Source organism: Panthera pardus, unplaced genomic scaffold (genome assembly GCF_024362965.1).
Source record: "Panthera pardus isolate Hobbes unplaced genomic scaffold, ASM2436296v1 HiC_scaffold_13, whole genome shotgun sequence".
Classification (NCBI taxonomy): Eukaryota; Metazoa; Chordata; class Mammalia; order Carnivora; family Felidae; genus Panthera; species Panthera pardus.
In genome coordinates this window covers 200201336-200224471 of record NW_026526688.1, presented here as the reverse complement: position 1 = coordinate 200224471, position 23136 = coordinate 200201336, and the positions used below count along the sequence as shown (strand labels likewise).

The 23136-nt window shown below is 55.7% G+C and overlaps 1 protein-coding gene across 1 annotated transcript in view; it reads right to left on the bottom strand.

Moving 5' to 3' along the window:
- Window positions 1-2128: 2128 nt before the first annotated feature.
- MAN2B2 (mannosidase alpha class 2B member 2) overlaps window positions 2129-23136 on the bottom strand; it is a 39109-nt gene continuing 18101 nt past the window's right edge. The window contains 14 exon segments of the mRNA XM_053900723.1: window positions 2129-2313; window positions 5040-5160; window positions 6008-6157; window positions 10365-10643; window positions 12909-13110; window positions 15504-15556; window positions 15559-15725; window positions 15728-15779; window positions 16646-17041; window positions 18312-18699; window positions 19489-19678; window positions 21550-21573; window positions 21576-21672; window positions 21675-21752. Of these exon segments, the coding sequence (XP_053756698.1) occupies window positions 2129-2313; window positions 5040-5160; window positions 6008-6157; window positions 10365-10643; window positions 12909-13110; window positions 15504-15556; window positions 15559-15725; window positions 15728-15779; window positions 16646-17041; window positions 18312-18699; window positions 19489-19678; window positions 21550-21573; window positions 21576-21672; window positions 21675-21752 (2382 nt within the window).

Here is a 23136-nt window from a genome sequence, read left to right as displayed (position 1 = left end):
CTTAATCCATTTTGAGTTTATTTTTGTCTATGGCATAAGAAAGTGTTCCAGTTTCATTCTTTTGCATGTGACTGTCTGGTTTTCCCAACACTATTTGTTGAAGAGACTGTCTTTTCCCCATGATATAGTCTTTCCTCCTTTGTTAAATACCAATTGACTGTATAATTTTGGGTTTATTTCTGGGATTTCTATTCTGTTGTATTGATCTATATGTTTATTTTTGTGCCAGGATCATTCTGATTTGATCACTACAGCTTTGCGGTATAAACTGAGGTCTGGATTGTGCCGCCTCCAGTTTTGTTTTTCTTTTCAAGATTGCTTTGGCTATTTGAGGTCTTTTGTGGTCCCATACAAATTTCAGGATTGTTCAATCTAGTCCATTGAAAAATGCTGTTGGCATTTTGATAGGGATTACATGGAATGTGTAGATTGCTTTGGGTAGTATAGACATTTTAAGAATATTTGTTCTTCCAATCCATGAACATGGAACATCTTTCCATTTCTTTGTGTCATCTTCAATTTCTTTCATTATTGTTTTGCAGTTTTCAGAATACAGGTCTTTCACTTCTTTGGTTAAGCTTATTCCTGGGTGTTTTATTATTTTTGGTATAATTGTAAGTGGGATTGTTTTCTTAAGTTCTCTTTCTGTTGCTTTGTTTTTAGCTCATAGAAATGCAACAAGATTTCTGAACGTTGATTTTTGTGTCCTGCAACTTTCCTGAATTCAATGATCTGTTCTAGTAGTTTTTGGTGGAGAATCCTTAGGGTTTCCTGTGTATAGTATCATGTAATCTGCAAATATAGTTCACTCATTTTGATTGCCCTTGGCAGTGGTTCTCAAATTTGAGCATGCATCACAATAACCTTGAAAATTTGTTAAAACCCATATTGCTGGGCCCACTCTAGAGTTTCTGATTTGTTTTGGTCTGAGGTAGGACCTGATAATTTGTGTTTCTAACAGCTTCCAAGTGATGCTGGTATTATTGGTCCTGGGACCACACTTGGAGACCCACTGCACTCTCTATTTTTCCACGCTGCTGTGGATGGATCTCTGGTTGCTTACAATTCATAGCTGTCGTGAACAATGAACACTGCCACAACCTGCTCAAGAACAATGGCCATAATCTGTTAGTCCCATCTGCTCCTGAAAACACAGATCTTGGGTATTTTTGACAAATTTTGCTAGGATCTCCCAAAACTTTTTGGTGCCTAAAAATCTCTACACGTATCTACCACACAGAGACATAAACCATACTGTGGTAACTATAATATCCCGGTAAAATTAGGGGCATCTGGGTGGCTCAGTCGGTTACATGTCTGACTCTTGGTTTCGGCTGAGGTCATGATCTCATGGTTCATGGGATCGAGCCCCGCATTGGGATCTGCACTGACAGTTGTGAAGCCTGCTTGGGATATTCTCTCTCTCTCTCTCTCTCCCCCTCTCCTGCTTGCTCTCTCTCTCTCGAAATAAATAAATGACTTAAAAATTAAAAAAATAATAAAATAAGGGTTGGATTAGAGCCCACCCACACGACCTCATTTTACTTTAATAAACTTTTTAAATATCCCATCTCCAAATACAGCCATATTCTAAGGTCCTGGGCAGTTAGGACTTGAACACACATATTGGGGTGGAACACAATTGAGCCCATAGCAACGTTTAATCACAGGTGTTGCCCCAGATCCAATGCTAGGTGTTCCTTGACACAGGACATGTGCTGTTTATCCCGAAAATCTAAGGAATTCTGAGTTCTGGAGCACCTGTCTGGCCCCAGCTCTGTGGAAGGATCTCTATTACAAAACAGATCCTGAGAGTGTCAGGGTGTGAGGTGGGTCATCTCTGACTGTTCCTTCCAGGGTCCAGATGAGGTGACCTGTTAGAAGTGACCTGGTCAGGTATGTGCTGAGAGCCTCCCACACTCCTGAAATCTCCCATGCCCCGGGTGCCGCTCCCTCCACCTGCAGCCCTGCCAGGAGTTTGTGGCTTTTTCTTTGGTGTGACTCAGAATCCTCGGCTTGGGCAACCCACTTCTGTGCCCTACTTCTAGCCGGGGCAGGTGAGGGTCAGAGGTGCCCCTTGGACTCAGCCAGACTCACACGTGCTCCTTGCCATCCTCTCCCCCACCCTTCACGGTCCTGGAACTGGTGTCAGCAACATTTCCCAGAGGACAGTGTCCAGCGGCCTCTCTTCTCGGCCACACTTCAACTTCAAGACAAGCGACTCCTCGAGAAGCCTACAGTGGATACAGCGGGACACAAGACCCTGTACCTGGGCCGTTTCAGACACAGCCCACGGAGGGTCCCCCAGGTGCCCTGAAGTGACAGCAGAAAGACACATAGAGCACATTCTGCCGTCTGCTCTCAGCACCCCAGCCTGTCAGGGCTCAGGCCTCGGGGGTGTCTGAGCTTCCCACAGTCCCTGCCCTGGCCTGGGGGTGACCTTCCTGCAGCCTTCCTGAATGGAAACCAGGCCCCCATGCAACCCATGGGCTCCGGAGGCCCCTGCCCTCACATGCTGCCTCCACATCCCATCGTTAGGAACACAGTAGGCCGCACTTAACACAGGTTAAGAGAGGGGGCGGGGCCTGCAGGGCAGGTGCCTTAGGTGTCATGGTAGGTGTTTCCCTCTGCCTTAGTGGGGCTTCCTGACTGACTTGTGCATGAGGATGCAGGGGTATCCGTGTGTGAGGACACCCCCCAGGTGGGAGGGTAGGCGGGGCCGGCTCTAGTGGCCGAGGGAACGTCCCTGGAGCCACAGACTCTGCCAAGGCCTCACTGCTCTTGAAAGTGGATGAAGAATGTCTGAAATTTCCTCTGGGTGGATTGTGACCTTGGTGCCTTGCAGGGGTGTCGAGTGAGAGCTGGAGCCACCGGGGGAGCAGAGGTGGTCTGTCCTTTGAGCCCCCTGCTTCCCTAGGATGCTTCCATCCAGCATTCCCCCACAACGCCCCACCTGAGTCACTCTGTTGTGACCCCGTGATGCAGGCCCTTGGCTGCCCCCTCCTGCCAGAACTTACTCTACCATGGGCCCCTTGCATTTCAGCCCTCCCTTGAGGGTAATTTATAGGTGGTCCTGGCCATGCATGGCCTCATTCCCAATGGGCTGCAGCACTCAGTGCCTAGAGCTTTCTCACAGAGGCCATCTGCTGGGCCTGCTCTTTTTCTATTACTGGGTTCCACTAAACTTGACCTTTGGAGGGAATCCTCTTCACCTATCCACCCACACATCCATCCATCCATCCATCCATCCATCCATCCATCATCCATATATCCACCCATCTGTCCATCCATCCATCTATCCCTCCATCCACCAACCAACCATCCCTCATCCATCCATCATCCATCTATCCATCCATTATCCATCCATCCATCATCCATCTATCCGTCCATTATCCATCCATCCATCATCCATCATCCATCCATCCACCCATCCACCCATCCACCCATCCACCCATCCATCCATTATTCATCTATCCATCTATACATCCATCATCCATCCATCCATCATCATCCATCCATGTACCCCATCCACCTATCTACCCATCCACCCATCCATCCTTCCACCCGTCCACCCATCCATCCATCCATCCATCATCCATCCATCCATCTACCCACCCATCAATCTATACACCATCCATCCATCCATCCATCCATCCATCCATCATCCATCCATCCAACCATCCATCATCCCATCCACCCATCCACCCATTCATCCATCCATCATCCATCCATCTACCTACCCATCATTCTATACACCATTCATCCATCTATCCATCATCCATTCATCCATCCACAACCCCTCTTCCTTTCATCCATTCACACAATTACCGTTCCATATACCATACATCCACTAATCCATCATGCATCCATTAATCATCATCCATCTACCCCAATCATTCATCAAACATCTATTCATCCATCATCTCTCATCCATGACCAATCCATCCATCCATCTATTCATCACCCATCCACCATCCATCCAACCATCCACAAACCATCACCCATCCCTCATGCATCATCCACCCATCCATCTATCCATCCATCCAACATCCACCCATCCATCCATCTATCCACCCATATGTCCATCCATCCATCCATCCATCCATCCATCCATCCATCCGTCCATCCATCCATCCTTTATCATTATCCGTCATCCATTTACCAATCCATCCACCTATCGATCTACCCATTTACCCATAGATCAACACACATCCACCCATCTATCCACCAATCCATTCACCCATTCATCCATCCATCCACCCATCCACCCATCTATAAATTCACCTATTCATCCATTCATCCATCCATCATCCATCCATCCATTCACCCATCCACCCACCCATCCATACACACATCTGTCCACCTGTCCACCTATCCATCCATTATTTATCTACCCAACCTCCATCCATCCATCCATCCATCCATCCATCATCCATCTTTCCATCCCCAAATGACTAAGTGTCCAGCTATGTAGCTGACTCTATGTTGTGTACAGTGGACAGAGGAGCTACATGAGACAAAGGAAAGAGTGGGACCAGGAGAGCAGAGGAGCACCTGACCGAGCCATGGACTTGGCAGAAGCTCAAGTAGGAGCTGGCCAGAGTGAAGGGGACAAAGGAGATCCAGGCACAGGGAACAAGATGGGAAAGACTGAGAAGCATGAAGCTGTCTGCCTGTGGTTCCTAGGAGCTGATGATGCTGTGTGCGGTGTGACCGCAGCATGGCAGGTGTCAGAACCCCCCGGGATATGCTTGCCAGTTCAGGCCTCACTGAGGATAGAGGCAAGGGGTTGTCTGCAGTGCAGTCCCCCCACATTGACCTGTGTGGGTCCCTGGCAGGTGGAAATGGACCCAAAGCCTTTCTTAACCTACTGTGGTAGATTCAGGAGGGTACAGATTCAGACACAGAAAGTAGCCTGTTCAGGGTCACACAGGTTGTAAGGGGCAGAGCTGGGATCTGACCCAGGGCTGCCCAGCTCCTGAGCCCAGGCTGGAGCAGCTGGCGTTCCCGGGCACAGCCTGAGCCGGGGGGTCCCCAACCTCTGTGGTGGGAATGCTCCTGTGTCCTCCAGCTCCAGCGGTACAGGGTGCTCACGTCCGAGGTCCCCATGAGTGAGCGCTCCTCCACGGCCACCATGGGACCCAGCCCTCCCAGTACGACCTGCAGGGACAGGAGAACCGGGAGGGTGAGCTACCCCGAGGCCCCAGAGCTGAGCAGAGGCAAAGCAGGGGCAGGGCCACAACACAGCTCCTCATTAATTCTCACAGCAAAGTCCGGACAGGACTGCGGCCCCATTTTACAGATGAGGACACTGAGGCCGGGACAAGCATGCTTCCCCAAGTGCTGTGCTGGATGAGCATCCCCAGGAGGTGGAGGAGGCTTTGAGTGCCTCCAACATCCAGCCTCCCCCGCTCTCCCTGTATTTGCTCAGGGGGGCCCAGGAAGGAGGCCAGGCATAGCTGACCATCCCTGTGCCAAATGGGCATGGACCCAGCCTCCTGTGGGGGGTGGTGGGGGGAGGCCACTGGCCGATTCTGGCCACTGAAAAGGAAGGGACCGTCTGCTGCCTGGAGGTGGAGGCGGTTCTGGGGAAGCTTCCCTGCCCTGACAGGAGAAAGCACTGAGGGGCAAGGCCCTTTTCACTGCTGCCCGCCCCCCTTCTGCCTTCACATCTGCTGGTGGGGCCTGTGCCTGCTTGTGACCAGGGGGGACCAGCAGAAGAAAAACAGCCAGCATGCTGACAAAGACCGGCTGCGGGACAAAGTGACCCAGGGAGGGACCAGAGAAAGACAAACACCTAGAAGGCTAGGCAGGAGGGAAGGGGTGCCCCTCACCCCCGCCAGCGCCCCCTCCAGGCTTTAGTGAGAACACCCTCAACAATCTCTCTGCCAAGGTCTTTGCCAGAGGGGGTTTCACACGTGGCACGGCCTCCCTGCGGGAGCCTCAGCCCGCAGCCAGGGAGGACTCTCACAGGGGTCTGAGGGCGGGCCGGGGGTGGGTCGGTTACCTTCAGATTCACCGTCACAGGCTGAGACAGGACCGGGTCCCCCCCGACCTCACACAGGTGGTGGAGCCACAGCAGGACGCAGCGGAGGTCTGCCTTGGCCTTTCCTCCATGGGCTTCAGGGACAGAAGGAGGGCGGCAGTGAGGACCCCTCTGAGCCCCAGTCCTCCAGTCTGGACCGGCACTTTGCACCTGCTCTCCACTCCTCACCCTCACCCGCCCCGCAAGGCAGCTGACACGGCCTCCACTTGATGGCCAAGGAAACCAAGGCTCAGAGAGGTGCAGTCACTTGCCCAAAGCCACACAGCAGGTGGGCACCAGAGGGAAGATTCTAGGTCCGGCAACCTCCAAGGCCTCCTGCCGCACCCACAGGGGCGATGCCAAGGGTGCCTGCAAGTCTCCCCTCTGGTCTGATGTGTGGTCATCCCTGGGCCTGTCCCCAAGCATCCCAGTGCTCTGCTGGACCCCTCCCCTGCCCTGGGTGCTGTGGTGTGGCCCGGAGGCCCCGAGGCCGATGCACAGGGAGCAGAAGGGAAGTGTCCCTTGCACAGAAGCTTGTCTTGCCTCCGTGAAGGAGGAAGCACCTGCTGGACTATGACCTCCCTCTGTCAGGGGCCCTGGTGGCCACAGTGACAAGGGCCTTCTGCTGAGCCCACCAGCCACGTGTCCTGGGGGAGAAATGAACATGGCTGTGTCAGGACAGGGGGGGTTGGGCCTTCTTGCAACTGCAGCACAAGAGGCTTGTAAACTCTCTTCTACGTGTCCCAGGGCGGTGGTTATGGATTTGAGTCCTGAGTCAGGCAAGTCCCTGTCTCCTGATGACGGTGGGGGTTACGATGGTGGCGATGACAAGACACATGGTTCATGAGGCGGCCGTGAGCTTGGGGAAAGCGGGAGGATCTCACTCCATCCCCGAGGCTCTGTTCCCTCTGCCCCTCACTCGCTGCTCTCCAGGGAGGAGGGACCTCCATTCAGTGGGCCTGGGGCACCCCCAGTCCAGCCCCTTCTCCTTTGGGAGCCAGCCGTCCACAGGAGACCCGTTGACTCTCGGTGGCTCCGCACACAAGTGGGAAGGGGACGCTCTGCTGTGTGGGGGAGGCTGCCTGCCCAGCGTCTTCTGTGACCGGTGGGGGTTCTCGATAATGGGGTTCAGTGTTAGGAAGCCACTTGGCTGCAGAAATGAGCTGCGGTCCCCGAGATCCCACTTGATCAGAGACGAAGGTGTTATCTGGCCTGTAGTCACTTCTTTTTCCTCCTTAATCTGTGGACTCCTGAGGTCTCTTTGGTGCGGCCAGGACCCGGGTGGGGCTCCGGGGACAAGAGGGTGGCTGAGGGGCAGTCAGCCCTGCCTTTGAGCTCTGACAGGGGAAAGGGGAGGAGAGGGTCCAGCTAGACTTTGACAGTAGGATGAGTTGTTCATGGCAGGGGTCACCTCCCCCAGGAAGCCCTCCATGATGCCTGCTGGGGGATTAACATGAACATCAGCATCATTGTCTCGTGGCTTGGCGGCTTCCCCTTCTAGTCTGAGAGCTCTGTGAGTCCAGGGTCCTTGCCTACCTACGTCACCAGCCCAGTGCCCAGCACAAGAGACATTTGTTCACTGAATGAGTGGAAACTCCGGCAGTCAGGATCCTGAGTCCAGAGGCCAAGTGGGAACTCAGCTGTTCAGGGCTCCAGGAGGAGTCCCTGGAGGAAGCAGGATGGGTATGCAGCCTGAAGCTCTGGCAGAAGGTGGACGATGGCCGGGGGGTGGGGGTGGGGTTACAAGGGGTCCATGAGAATGGGTGTGGACAAATCCTGGACTGGGGTCCATGCCCATCGTGTGCCCTGCTTGCTGAGTGACTCTGGTTCCTCACTGCCTCCCTCTGGGCCTCAGTCTCCCCGTGGGGCAGAGAAGAGGAACAGGTGACCTCACCGAGGGGAGCCTGGTGGACATGGGGAGGGACGAGGGAGTCTTGGACTCAGATCACACAGTCCAAGAGCTGGAAGGACCCTGAATCTCTGGTCCAGCCATTTCAGAGCGCAGATGGGGAGCCTAACGCCCAGAGAGGGGACGTGGTTTGTTCAAGATCACAGGGCAGGGTCATGATTTCTCTTTAAGGTCTAGGATTCAGCATCTCCCCTCTTGTCATCCAGGATCCCCCTGCTCAGAAGGCACCTCAGCGTCCCCTTCCTCCTTTTAGGACATGCCCTTTGAACCCTGGGCTGCAGCTGGGGCCCCCACCTCTTCCCAGTCCCTCGGCCACAGTGATGGGTCTGGGATCAGGCCACCAGCTCCTATCAGCCCCAGTCAGGAGCTTTCCCTGGGACTCTGCACCTGCGTCTGGAAATTCTGAGTCTGGTTCTTGGTGGGGGGAGGGGGGGCGACATGCACCGCAGAGGAGTTCACGGCCGCTTCCCAGTAAGGAGCAGACAGAGCGTCTACAGGCAGGGAGGAGCACAGCTGAGCGAGGGAGGGAGAGGGGCGGCCTCATCAGGGTTCCAGCCCCTGAGCACCAACCACAGTCTTCCCTTCCCTCTGTCCTGTGTCTGATCCTTGGAATTGAGTCTCCTAGTGGTTCAGCCAGTTCGTGTTGAATGTCACCTGCACCCAAGAGAGACCAGACTGGGGCCACTGGGAGATGCTGACCACAGCCACGAGTCCTCCTGGACACAGTGACATCCCCCTCTGCGAGAAGGGCTCCCAGTCTTCTGGCAGGAACCACGGACTGATCCTGGGGCAGCCCCCCATCTGCTGGCCAATCAGATTCCTGGTCTGGGATCTGGAGCCTTAGACCCAGAGCCTTAGAGGCAGCTCATGGCAGTCCTGGGGGGGATGGCTGTGAACACCTGCTCCCCACAGACTCCCAGCTGCCCTGCCCCCACCCCGCCTGCCCAAGCCTCTTGTCCAGCTCCTCCGGTCCAGGAGCTTGCGTGTTCTGCAAAACCAGCTGCCTCTTCCCTTTCTTTTACTTACAGACAAGAGAACTTCAACTGGCACCCCTCAAACTGGACCCTGATCTCTCCCAGGCTTTGCGTCCCCAGAGCACAAAGCCCCAGGCTCTCTCCTCAGCACCGCTCCCCGTGCTCCCTAACCCTAGGTCTGAATGAGCAGGCGCCCCAGGGGACAGCTCAGGAGGTCCTTCAGGAGAGCCCTGGCCCTTACACATCCATGCTGTGCAGCACCCAGCAAGCACTCAGTAAGTGCTTCTTGCGTGACCAAGAAAGAGCCTACGTGCTTCTAAAGCCCTGGGAGGGTCCCGGCTCTAAAACTGAAGAAAGGAGAAATTGTAACCCCATCTCATCAAAACCTCCGCAAGTGAGGAGAAGCAGCCCCAGTACAAGGTGGAGTGAGAAACACACCAAGTTGCATGTGGGTGTTTCATTGTGTAAGGGCTGCTCCAAAGTCCCGTCTTTAATCACAGTCCTTACTTACTGTTTCTCGTGTTCAGTTATTTCAGGAGACGCACGGGACTTCTGTACATCTACAGAGCTCTGAGTGGAGGCAATGCATGAGCTTTGCTGACCAGACCAGGGACTAGAGCCACCCTCACCTGGTGACGGCATACCCAGAAATCGGATAGAACAAGTCTTTTAATGTTGATCCTCTGGCGTCAGGCCAAATATGTCATATTGAGACAGAAAAGGAGACATTAGAGCAGAAAATGAAGCACTCAGGGCAAAGGTAGAGGATCGAACTGAAGTGAGTCTCAGATCCACTCACACCAGCTACGTGAGCTTGAGTGAACCCGAACCTCTCTGCACCACAGTTTGCCCATATATGAAAAAAAAAATTTTTTTTAATGTTTATTTTAATGTTTATTTTGAGAGAGAGTGAGACACAGCGTAAGCAGGGGAGGGGCAGAGAGAGAGAGGGAGGGAGAGAGGGAGGTACACAATCAGAAGCAGGCTCCAGGCTCTGAGCTGTCGGCACAGCCATAGAGGGGCTCCTGGTCACCTGCCCCAGGTCACGGGGCTGGAGGCCAAGGTGGTGGGAGCTGATGTCCGGCTTCCACCAGGCAGAGATGTCCGAGGATCAGCTGACGGGGGTCAGGCCCCGCTCCGCCTTGACCGGCATCATCTCGGAATCCTCAGACCCACCCCCGATGAGGCGCTCATCTTACACGAGAGGAAACTGAGGCACGGGTGGGGACGGGGACATTCCTCTGCATGTGGGGGCGCCAGACGCCAGGTGTGACCCGGGTCGGGGCCTCCACCCCTAACTGCACGGCTGGGCAAGGGGGCTCTGCCCGACATCCCCCAGGGGCCTCTGCCACTGCAAGGGGCTGCTTTAAACGGGCTCCCCGCTCCGGCATCTGGGCGAGGGCCGTCAGGGACCCCCCCGTGGGCCCCGCGTTCCACCGGGCATCGCAGGCCGTACCCGAGTGATGTTGTTCATGTTGTTCGTGTATTTCCGGAAGTGCCTCCGCTGCATCCGGCAGCCGCTGTTGTCCGAGGAGAGGACCCGGCGGTTGTGTAGACTGGCGCTGGTCCTCAGGATGGCCTCGCGGTTCAGCTGCAAGGGCCCTCCCCCCCCCCCCCCCCCCCCCCCCCCCCCGCCCCGGCACTCCTGCTCGATGCGACGGCAGAGCAGCTCTCTGCTGTGGCTTCGTGGGACGTGGGTGAGTCGGGAGTAGATGGCCTATGTGTGATCCTGTCCCTCAGCCTCCTGGAGCAGAAGCCAAATCTGTGGGTCACGCTTTGGGAACCAGTGGCTCCCCTTCCTTCCTTCCTTCCTTCCTTCCTTCCTTCCTTCCTTCCTTCCTTCCTTCTTTCCTTCCTTCCTTCCTTCCTTCCTTCTTCCTTCCTTCCTCCCTCCCTCCCTCCCTCCCTCCCTCCCTTCCTCCTTCCTTCCTCCCTCCCTCCTTCCTTCCTTCCTTCCTTCCTTCCTTCCTTCCTTCCTCCCTCCCTCCCTCCCTCCCTCCTTCCTTCCTTCCTTCCTTCCTTCTTCCTTCCTCCCTCCCTCCCTTCCTTCCTTCCTTCCTTCCTTCCTTCCTCCCTTCCTTCTTCCTTCCTTCCTCCCTCCTTCCTTCCTTCCTTCTTCCCTCCTTCCTTCCTTCCTTCCTCCCTCCCTCCTTCCTTCCTTCCTTCCTTCCTTCCTTCCTTCCTTCCTCCTTCCTTCCTTCCTTCCTTCCTTCCTTCTTCCTTCCTTCCTTCCTCCCTCCCTCCCTCCCTCCCTTCCTTCCTTCCTTCCTCCTTCCTTCCTTCCTCCTTCCTTCCTTCCTTCCTCCCTCCCTCCCTCCCTTCCTTCCTTCCTTCTTCCTTCCTTCCTTCCTCCCTCCCTCCCTCCCTCCCTCCTCCCTTCCTTCCTTCCTCCTTCCTTCCTTCCTTCCTCCCTCCCTCCCTCCCTCCCTCCTTCCTTCCTCCCTCCTTCCTTCCTTCCTTCCTTCCTCCTTCCTTCCTTCCTTCCTTCCTTCCTCCCTCCCTCCCTCCCTTCCTTCCTTCCTTCCTTCCTCCTTCCTTCCTTCCTTCCTTCCTCCTTCCTTCCTTCCTTCCTTCCTTCCTCCCTCCCTCCCTCCCTTCCTTCCTTCCTTCCTTCCTCCTTCCTTCCTTCCTTCCTTCTTCCTTCCTTCCTCCCTCCCTCCCTCCCTTCCTTCCTTCCTTCCTTCCTTCCTTCCTCCCTTCCTTCTTCCTTCCTTCCTCTCTCCTTCCTTCCTTCTTCCCTCCCTTCCTTCCTTCCTCCTTCCTTCCTTCCTTCCTTCCTTCCTTCCTTCCTTCCTTCCTCCTTCCTTCCTTCCTTCCTTCCTTCCTTCCTTCCTTCCTTCTTCCTTCCTTCCTCCCTCCCTCCCTCCCTTCCTTCTCCCTTCCTTCCTTCCTTCCTTCCTTCTTCCTTCCTTCCTCCTCCCTTCCTTCCTTCCTTCCTCCCTCCCATCCCTTCCTCCCCTTCCTTCTTCCTTCCTTCCTCCTTCCTTCCTTCCTCCTTCCTTCCTTCCTCATTCCTTCCTTCCTTCCTTCCTGCCTTCCTTCCTTCCTCCTTCCTTCCTTCCTTCCTTCCTTCCTTCCTTCTTCCTTCCTTCCTCCCTCCCTCCCTCCCTTCCTTCCTCCCTTCCTTCCTTCCTTCCTTCCTTCTTCCTTCTTCCTCCCCTCCCTTCCTTCCTTCCTTCCTCCCTCCCTCCCTTCCTCCCTTCCTTCTTCCTTCCTTCCTCCTTCCTTCCTTCCTCCTTCCTTCCTTCCTCATTCCTTCCTTCCTTCCTTCCTCCTTCCTTCCTTCCTTCCTTCCTTCCTTCCTTCCTTCCTCCTTCCTTCCTTCCTTCCTTCCTTCCTTCCTTCCTTCCTTCTTCCTTCCTTCCTCCCTCCCTCCCTCCCTTCCTTCCTCCCTTCCTTCCTTCCTTCCTTCCTTCTTCCTTCCTTCCTCCCTCCCTTCCTTCCTTCCTTCCTCCCTCCCTCCCTCCCTTCCTCCCTTCCTTCTTCCTTCCTTCCTCCTTCCTTCCTTCCTCCTTCCTTCCTTCCTCATTCCTTCCTTCCTTCCTTCCTGCCTTCCTTCCTTCCTTCTTTCCTTCCTTCCTTCCTGGTTTTGATCCCACCTTGCCTCCCTCCTTCCTGTCTGCAGCTAGGGCAGGGGGGCAGGAAGCCCTCCTGGGCATATTATGGGAGGAGCCAGGTCCAGGTTCTTGATAAGCAGGAGCTGGGGTGCTCTGCCTGGATGGCTTAGGTCTGTCACGAAAACGCGAGACTCCCCTCCTGCGTGAGTCATTGCCCCTGTGGGTTCCTGTCCCAGCTCTGAACTTGGACACCCTCTACGAGGCACGCAGCACGTGCGATGGAGCCAGGAGGCCAGGGAGCAGAGTAACCCTTTCTTCATCAAGCTCCCATGGAGAACGACCATGTGCCAAGCACGGGTCCCAGAGCAGGTAACCGGAGCAAACATGGGCACTCATCCCGTCAGGGCCCCGCCCACGCGCACCTGGCACGACTCTGGGGGAGCCCGAGTGCACCTGTAGGGGTACTGCCGGATCTCGGTCCTGAGCTCCCCCGCCACAATCTGCATTCCCACTGGTTTCCGGGGGCGCTTCGCGGTCTCATCGGGTGCAGACGCGTAGTTATTAGAAATGGGCTGCGGATCCATATCATTATTGACGTGGTACTCCATGAACTCCCGGGTCACCTGCACTGTGGGGTTACTCTCTCTGCAGAGACGGGAAAGGGGAAACAGTATTATGTTTGTGCACACGTGTCCCGAGCACGGTCCTCGCCATCGGGGAGCAGGCTAACGAGCCCTCTCCGCAGACGCCAGCCTCGACCTGTGAACACGAGTGATCTCGGCAGAGTAAGTGACAGGCACGAGGCCGCTCGGTGAAGCTCGTGCACTTGCATCAGATAAAGCCCGTGAGACCCCCCCCCCCCCTCCCCGAGCCATAGTGGCCTCAGATTCCTTCCGTGTGCCAGAGGGGACCCAAAGCTGGAGGGCGACAGAGGCTACATAACAGGGCTCTGAGAGCATAAGCCCAGGGGTAGCTTCCCGCGGAGGTGGTGCCTGCTCTCCAGGCGGCCAGCTGGGCCCATCCTACTCCTTTCCGCAGGACCCCAACCGGCGCAAGCAGGGGCCTTTGTCCTGCTGACCCAGATGCCCAGGTGTCAAGAGCCAGCACCTTCACTCACCTTACCTCATCAAGTTCTCCAGACGCCCGAGGGCAGAGAATATTAACCCATTTCACACTGAGTCACGTAAGGCTGGGTTTCCCGACATCACTGGCCTCAGACCACATGCACTGTAGACATGGTGTAGACACATATATGGTGTAGACGGGTATATGGTGTAGAAGGGTATGTGGTGTAGATGCATATATGGTGTAGACCAGTATATGGTATAGGCAGGTATATGGTGTAGACAGGTATATGGTGTAGACACATATACGGTGTAGACGGGTATGTGGTATAGATGCATATATTGTGTAGACACATATATGGTGTAGACGGGTATGCGGTGTAGACAAGTATGTGGTGTAGATGGATATATGGTGTGGACTGGTATATATTGTAGATGCATATATGGTGTAGACGTGTATATGGTGTAGATGCGTACCTAGTGTAGATAGGTATGTGGTGTAGATGGGTATACGGTGTAGACACGTATATTGTGTAGATGCATATGTGGTATAGACATGTATATGGATTGTACATCTGTGTGTGTGCTAAGGCACAACCATGACTGGGACCAGGAGGTGGCCCTGCCACAAGGCAGTACGTGAAGAAGTGCTTACTTCTGACCGATTTCGGGAATTTCTGTGCTACTGTGGTGGGGATGGACAGGGAGGAAGAGGAGGCATCCAAGAAGGGGCCCATTCGCCCCTTGAAGAGGAGAGAAAGAATCCTTGTCATTAGTCTGGCCCCAAGGCCTTTCCCTTCAGGCCTTGGCTGCGTGCCCCCAACATCCCTTCAGAAACTCCACTGCTGTCCCCGCTCTTCACTGACCACCCACATTGGCTGCGGTCGGCCCGTCCTGCCTGCCCCGTGCTCTCTCGAGAAGGGTCTGTGCAATGACCGAAGGGCAGAGCTCCTGATGGGGTGCCATGCAGTGACTGCTTGGTTGCTCTGTGGGTGCACAGCTGGGGACAGCTGGCTTGGGGCTGAGCCCCAGGTACCACTCACCTCACAGCCGTGCTCCCCTTCCCTTCTCGCTCCTTCACTCTGACGTTCTTCCAGATACTCCCCCCAGACCTCCTGCTTCTCCCGCACTTCCAGTGCTGTTGGGAGGTCACTTCAAGAAAAGCAAGTGGCTGTTCTAGCAGAGGCAGGTGGGGTGGAATGAAAACTATCTGGAGGTGGCCTGAGTATGGACAGGGCTGGCTCTAAACATCTGGGAGGCCCTTTTCCTGGAGGTCACCTGCCTTCTCTGCTGCCAACAATTAGTTGCTGAATGAGTGGATATGTAAATAGATGGCTGGCTGGACGAGTGAGTGGGCGGAAGCGTGGATGGATGGACACGTGGTTGGGTGAACATATAGATGAGTGGGAGGGTGAGTGGGTGGGCGGGGCAGATGCGCGGATGGAGGGGTGGTTTGTGTGCGGATACATGGATGGATACGGGGCTTAGTGGATGCATGGGTGGGTAGGTGGTTGGATGGATGCATGAACAAGAGGGATAGTGTATGTATATAGGTATGTATGTAAGTACGTAGGTATGTATGTAATATGTAGGTATGTTGTATGCATGGATGGATGGATAGGTAAACGGGAGGTAAGGAGATGGATGGATGAGTGATTTAGCAGTTGGTGGGCAGATGGGATGATTTATGTTGCTTTAAATTTAAGAAAATGCACGGCGTGAATATTATATATTTCCCCGGAGTGGGTCCTCAACTTTTGTTAGGGACCGACAGCCCTGGAATGATAAGGTTCAAGAAGGGCTTTCTTGTACTGGTCTAATCTGACAATACGGAAGTCAAGACACTAATGCAGGAAGGGCCTTCGCCACCTTCTGGTGGTTCCCATAGCAGGTGAGGACAGAGACAGGTGGGGAGTGACAGCTCAGGTGCCAGGACACGCCTCTGCCTCAGAACCAGCAATGGCTGCACCTCACCTCTCCCACATGCTGCGCATCAGGTTGGTGTCACAGTCCAGGAACACGGTGTTTTAATGTCATTCTTCACCGGCAACAGGTGCCTGATCCCTGGACCAGTGCACGTCCACGGCCTGCGCCCAAACTGGGTGGAACTAACTATGGTGGCAACTGGTTCGTGGATGCCCGTCTGGGTCCCCTCGGTGCTCCTGATGCCGTGGTGCCGGTAACTGAGGCCCGGAAGGTGGTCAGCACATGCAGGTCGTATGTAGGTTGTTTCTCCCTTGATTTCTGGACCTGCAAGGCCAGTGGGACAGGACACAATGTGGGTTTCAGGACTCGAAAACCCCTCAGTCTCCTCCGTAACCTGTGGCTTGCATACCTCCTGGACTGGGTGCTCACTACCCACGAGGCAGCAGGGTCTTTCCGTCATGGACTGAGCTGACTTCCCTCCAGGCACCTCCCTGCTCGACAGGACCCGGCCCCAACCTCATCTCCCTGCCTGGCCTCCCTCACTCCTCGGGCACCAGCATCAGCAACTGCCCTTCCTTCCAGGCACCCCTGCTGTTCCCTACTCTGAGCATGACATTCGTGCCCAGGGGCTCAGCACTCAGCCCAGCTGGACTAGAATGTGCATTTGGAGGGTGTGCTGAATGATGTCAGCACCCCCTGCACATCCCCAGGAAAACAGTGGCCCCGGGGGACAGGCAGGGTACCCTGGGAGCCTGCAGCTCTAGGCAGTGGAAAGGATGAGAACAGACCTCGCGCACCGGGTGTCTGGGTGTGCAGACACAGGCAGCTGGGCCAGCCTGGAACACCAGCACCTCCTCGAGGCGCCCCTTTCAAGACTCCTGAGGGCCTTTCCCAGAAAAGGTGGAAATTTACATGAGAATATCAACACACCTGAGGGAGGGGGCTGAGGAGAAGCCGCCCAACCAGGTCAGACCAGCCAGGAGGTCCTACAAGGAGGGGACAGTGGGGGGCACTTTGGGCCACTTCAGATGCCCAAGGCCCAGTGTCTGTCCCATGGTGGATCCCAGGACCCTCACTGGATATGGGTTCCCATGGGGATGTCCTCGAAGTGAGGACCCCGTCGGCACACGTTTCCTTTAACTGCTCCCACTTCTGGACGTGCCCGCCATGAGCTGGTGTCACTCTCATACCTGTGCAGGCACCGGGTGGCCTGACGCATCGGTGATGCTGACCCAGGAGGAGTCCACAGTCAGGGTAATGATGGTGGTGACCGTCCAGGCCAAGGGGTTGAAGACCATGACAACGTGTCCCCCACGTTCTGGGTCTAAACGCAGAGACCTGGCTTTACCTGCTGCCCTTTGACTCACCCTACACACCTGGGTGCCCTTGTCACATGGAAATGGAGGCAGGTGAGACACAGCCCTGAGAGCTCCCAGGGGACCTGTGTATCGGGACCGGTGGGCTAGTCGGCTCCTACACTCGGCACCCCATCCTCTGCTCAGGGCTCTGTTCCCGGTCCCCGGGCAGGGAAGGCTGGAAGGGAACACACAGGGTCCCTCCGGAGAGCTGAGGTTCCCCGTGCTCCTCTCACATCACTCCCTGACAGCCCCACTTGACTGATGAGGAAACTGAGGCCCAGAGAAATACAGTCACCTGCCCAACGTGACCCGCTACTAAGGTCTGGCTCCCAATTTGAGTGCTTGGTATCGGGAAGGACTGGAGAATTCTCGGGAGGCTGGAATTCTCGGGAGGCTGTCGGGGCCAGTCTCATCACCTAGCCCAGCATTTGAGCCCCAGTGATGCGGCCTGGATTCCATGTCTGTTCTATCCTTACTCCCAGCGAGGGCAGTTCTGGCCATGTCTGATGATTCCCGGATCCCCGAACACCTCCCAGCCCCCGCCTCTGCCCAGGCTCTTCCCTGTGGCTGGGACACCTTTCCTGACCTCCTCTGCCAGTTCGTTTCTCGGGGAGGCCACCCTGGTGGGGACATGGGAACGGATGGCCCCACCTGGCAGGGAACTCAGACCCCAGACTCCAGCTCGGCTGCCACTGTCTCCCCCACCAACCCCGTGATCTGTGGGCTGTGACCCTGTGTGCCGCAGGTCTGGTCCCTGGGGCCCTTCCCCGGTCTGACGGTCAGATGGCACTACACACAGACACGGGGGGAGGGGGGCGGCCAGGTGTGCGGTGAGGTCAGTCGTGAGGACGCACCGTGACCCGGTCTGGCTGATGTGTGGAGCTGGGGGAGGGGCAGCAGGCCTTGTGCACGGGACGTGTCGGGCACGTGTAGGGAGACCAACGTGTGCCGGTGCCCCCAGGACTTCCTGGTTCAAGAAAGCTCCTCAGTCCCAAACTGGCATCAGCAATTACTCGACGCCCACAGAAGCCTCCCTTCAAACAGGCTGGAGATCCGCGCCCAAACTGAACTTCAGAGGGCGCTGGGGATCCAGGCTGGGCTCAGGCCCCTGAGGACCCCTGCATCCTCTGCAGTCAGGGCAGCGCAGGGCCGCGGGTTCAATCCCTGCTCCGCACTTCCTGGCTGAGCGACCCTGAGCCCGTCCACAACCTCTCTGTTTCTGCTGTGGGTGCCCCTACGCGGGGAGGATAGTGGAAGTTCCCAGCTTCCGGACTTTCCAGGCGTTACGTTAAACCCTGCGTGACGCGTGCTTAGCAGATGCCAAAGCAAGTTGCCGCTTATCAGTCTAATGGTCACACATCACAGACAGGACAGGAGCCTCCGAGCAGTCAAGGCACGTGCCAAGTTCAGGGGCACACAAGGGAGGTGGTTCAAGACTGAGACTCAGGTGTTCCAGTGCCGCTCCGTGACCCCCGGGCTCTCTGGTCAGGACGGTCACAGCCTCCTCCCAGGTCTGCAGAAGCATCCTGCGGGGGCCTCGTTTACCCGAGTGGGCTGGGGTCCTGTCCTGGACGATGCAGGCCGTCAGCTTGTGCACGCCGTGCATCCCCGCGCTCAGATTCTCCACGTACATGTCCCTCACCTTGGGCGTCTCAGTCCCAGGGATGGCGTCGTGGTGCTGCACCCGTAGCCCGACCAGAGTAGGGGAAGCATGGGATCGGGACCCGCCTCTCCAGAGCACCCGCTCACCTCCCAGGTGCTGGCTCTCCTTCCCTCTCGCCAGGTGCCTGTGGAGAAGGTGAGGGTCCCTCCCACTTTTCACAAGAGGAAACTGAGTCTCAGAGGGGCTGGTGACCTTGCGGACACCCACTGCCTGAGTCCCCTGGCTTGGGCAAGAAACAGACATCTGGATGGGTCCCGTCCCAGGTTCGTCTCTGCCGCCCCGTCTTCCTATAAAAGCTGCTGGAATGCTCCAGGCACCCTCCCGTCTCTGTACCAAGGTGGGAACGGGATCAGCTCACCTTCCCTGAGGGGACACGGAGGCTCCACCTGGCGAAGCCACTTGTCCTGCCTGCTCTGATAGCCTCTAAATTCTACCCATTTCACCCCCAGCACACATTCTGCCAGCAACTCCCTTTAGGTGGGTGTGCAGATGTCATGGCCAGCGTGGCTCTTTTCTGGCGGGTGAGGACAAGTTACAGGATTTCTTGGGCCTCAGGTTTCCCATCTGTGCATGGGGGACAGGTGGAGACAGAAAGGTGGGACAACTTCCTCGGGGCAGCCGCCGTACCGGGCAGGTCGTGTCCATCGTATTCTACTGCCCCCACCCCGGGGTGGCCACGTGCTCTCACTGTACTGGGACGAATTTGAGCTCAGCGAGGGCAAAGGTGCCTGAGGCCACACGGCTGAGCTGGACGCAATCCACGCAGGACTGATGGCCACCACCGCTTTGCCCTTTGCCCTCTGCGTAAAGTCGGCCCGAAAGCTTCCTGCAGCCCCCAGCTGAACACTGTCACTGTCCTCGCCTCGGCCCATGTCCACATGCACTTGCCTGTGACCACAGGCCTCCTCAGTGTTCTCATCTGGAAAGTGGACGTCTAGTGACCAGGGGTTGGGACAGCACACCGCACAGGGGGTTTGCAACCTGGTACCGTCACTGAGACGTGTGACGTCACCTCGGAGACCGCCCAGGGGGCCACTGCAGCTGCTTCAGGGCCCGGTCCAGGCCCAGGTGCTGCTGGGGGGCCGGCCACACGTAGCGAGTGGACACGGACTGCCCGGCATACAGCAGTGTGCTGACTGGCCTCGCCTGCCCCTTGAGCCCGCTGTGGGATGCGTAGAAGCCGGTCCAGGCCTGAAATGGATCTGGATAGAAGGGCTGGCGGTTGGCAAGAGTCTCTCTGCCCTGGGGTCTTGCTGAACCAAAGCCCCAGAAAAGCTGGGGAAGCTTGGGGCTGGGAGGCCGGTCTGCCTGGGTCACCTACGGAGGCCGCCACAGACCCCTGCTCTGGCCAGGCCGGGAGTGGCCCAGGATCCCTGGGAGGGGCTGGGGAAAGTGGGAGCATCAGGCTGGGCTGGGCCAGGCCTGGGTGTTGAAAGACTGGGTGGGGGGACCTGAGAGCCGACGGTAGACCTCGGAAGCCTGGAACAGCATGTGAGCGAAGGGTCTGGAGACTTGGGGGGAGAGGAGAGTGCGATGGGGGCCAAGTGGGCTGCCCCCGCCTGAGACGCACCCTGAGTGCAGGCAGAGGCCTTTGCGTGGGACTCGAGGGCAATGGGGGGTCCCGGGACAAGCCCGCAATCAGCGGGTCCCTCTGGCAGACCAGGGAGGTGGGATGGCGTGGGGGGGGGACCTGAGGGATCCGGTAGCTGCCGTCCTGACCTGCACAGAGGATGAGGCCTGACCAAGGCTTGGGTGGGAGCAGGGTGGGGCTGGGTGCCTCCGGGGGCGGCTGGGTCTCACAAGGTGGGTGACAGTTCCTACTGTTCTTGCCTCCCGCCTCCTCCCTGGCTGGGCTGTGCCTGCATTCCCTGACCTTGACCCACGGGACCTGAGCCACACCGGGAAGGGTAGCCATGCTCTCCGGGGAAAGGCCGCAGGCTGTGGGGACCGCTAGACCATGTTGCCCACAGCTCCTCCGGCAGGCTGAGGGTCCTGGTCGGGCAGGGGCACCCCACAGCCTGAGCTCTACTTTAGGCACCAGGCAGGCCTATTGCCTTCCCAAGGCCCCAGTGACTCAGAGCAGGGCCCAGGGCTCACCTCACCTGTCCAGTGTCCACATAAAATTGTCTCTGCCCGGGGGCCTTCAGGGAGGGAGCCAAGCCCATTGAGTACACCTGCAGGACTGTGCCATATCTCTGCCTCCTAGATGCAGCCCCGCCCACGGCAGCACAAGCCCACCCCCCTCCCTGTAGCCCCTCCTGCCTGGATTGTAACCCCGCCCACAGGGATGTAGTCCTGAACTTCAACTATGACCACGCCCATATCAAATTTAACCCCTCCCACCTCTACTGTAACCAAGCACACACCCAGGAAGACCTCCCACCTGAATGGAGCCCAGGCCTCACGGATGTGACCCTTCCATCTCACTATCTCCCGGCCCACTTCCGTGCGGCCACACCCACCGTTACAGTAACCACGCCCACTTGAATGTATCCCCTCCCACAGTGAATTAACCTCCCAGGTCAATGTATCCCTTTCCACTCAACTGTAACCCCGCGCACTTCAATATGTCCTCTTTCTTCTGGGCCGTAAGCCCTCCCACAATGCAGTAGCCCCTCCCACCTAAACTGTGACCACGCCCACAGCCATGAATCTCCTCTCATCTCTACATCCAGCCAGCTCTCCAACCACACGCTCTGAATGGTAGCGTCCTCAGAACAATTTGCCCCACATTCTCACCACCCAGACAAGAGACCAAGGCGACAAGAGACTAGACCAACCCGTCTCATGGCCGTGTCAGCGCAGGGCTCAGCCCAGTTCCAGCCCCGCATGGGGCTGGAACCTGACATCTCTCTGGAAGGGAAGGAAATGGAGAGATGGGAAAATGGGTGCTATGGAGCCATTATGTGAGTATCCTGTCTATACTAAGATGTGTAGGTGGGACAGCTAGGCGGGACAGGACCCGTCTCGGCCCCAGTGACCCTCACAAGCTCCATCAGCAGGGCAGAGCCGACACTCAGGAGGGCGCCCTCCCTGGCACCAGATCTCCACCCCAACCTGCAGACGCTCATACCTGAGGAATAGGGCAGGAAGTCCCGTGGTCGTGGATGTTCCAGGCGACATTGTGAGTGTGCACGGCACGGAAGTAGTCGGCCAGTGTGGCGTGCTCCACAGAGATGCCAAGCTTGGAGGCGGAGAGTTAGAGTTGATGAATTCCATCAGAAGGTCCATGTTGGTGAACTGGAGCGAGGCGTTGAAGAACTGCTTGTCACAGCCCTGCGGGAGGGGGCATGGCACAAAGCCTTGTAATTCGGGGGAGAGCCCGGCCCAGGCAGAGCCCGCCCCTCATCAACCGCCATGAAGGGCCCTCCCACTCTCCCTGGAAGCCTCAGAATCCCAACCAGCTCCCTGACTGCGACCGTTGACCCTTTCTTTTTGTCTTGTCTTGTCTTTTTTTCTTCTCTTCTTTTTTATTTTCTTTTGTCTTGTTTTTTCTCTTTCTTATCCTTTTCTTTCTCTTCTCCTTCCTTTTTTCTTTCTTATATTATGTTTTACATCTCAAGTATTTGTTAATCTTATAACTGGACTTTGGACCTTTTGAACACCATCATCCAGTTCCCCCACTTCCCCACCCCCACACCTCTGGCATCCATAGATCTAATCTCTATTTCCATGAGTATAGTTTTCCTCAACTCCACATATAATTGAGATTATATAGTGTTGGCATTTGTCTAAATTATTTCTCTTTCTGGGATTTTCTTAAAGCCTATCAGTATTATTGATACAAGCATAATAATTATTTTTAATAATATAGTAATTACGAATCACAGTGATCACAGCCACGACTCACGTTTACTGATTTGGAAGTTGCTTTCAAAAAGACGAAGTCAAAACATTGATAAATTCCTAGAAATATACTACCTATAAGCACCGAATCAGTAAGAAATAGGAAATCTGAGCAGATCAAAGACTACTAAGGAGATTCAATCAGATTCAGTCAAAAACTTCCCAAGCCACACGTGTTCAGGACCCGACAGCTTCACTGGTGAATTCTACAAAACCTTTATAGAAGAATTAATACCTATCATTCTCCCACTCTTCCGAAAAAACTGAAACAGAGGGAGTACATCCAAACTCATATCCTAAAACCATTACCCCGATACCAAACCACATAAAGGTGCCACAGAAAAGAAAATTACAGGCCAATGTTTCTGATGCACACACATACAACGATACTCAACAAAAATTAGCAAACCAAAGTCAACCATCTATGAGAAGGATCATCCACCATGATCAAGTGGGATTTATTGCAAGAATTCAAGGATGGTTCAGAATCCACCAATCGATCAACACGATGCGTAATGTTAACAATAAAAGGATAGAACACCACGTGATCATCTCTATAGCTGTAGAAGAAGCCATTGACAACATACAACATCCATAGATGATAACACCTCTCAAATAGTGAGTATAGAGGGAATGTGCCTCAACATAATAAAGGCCGTTTATGACAAGCCCAAATGTAGCATCATACTCCATGGTGGGAAGCTGTATGAGGAAGAAGACAAGGATGCCCACCTTGTCCATATTCATTCACCGTTGCATTGGAAGGCCTAGCCAGAGCAAGTAGGCAACAAAAAGAAACTAAGGGCACCCAAAT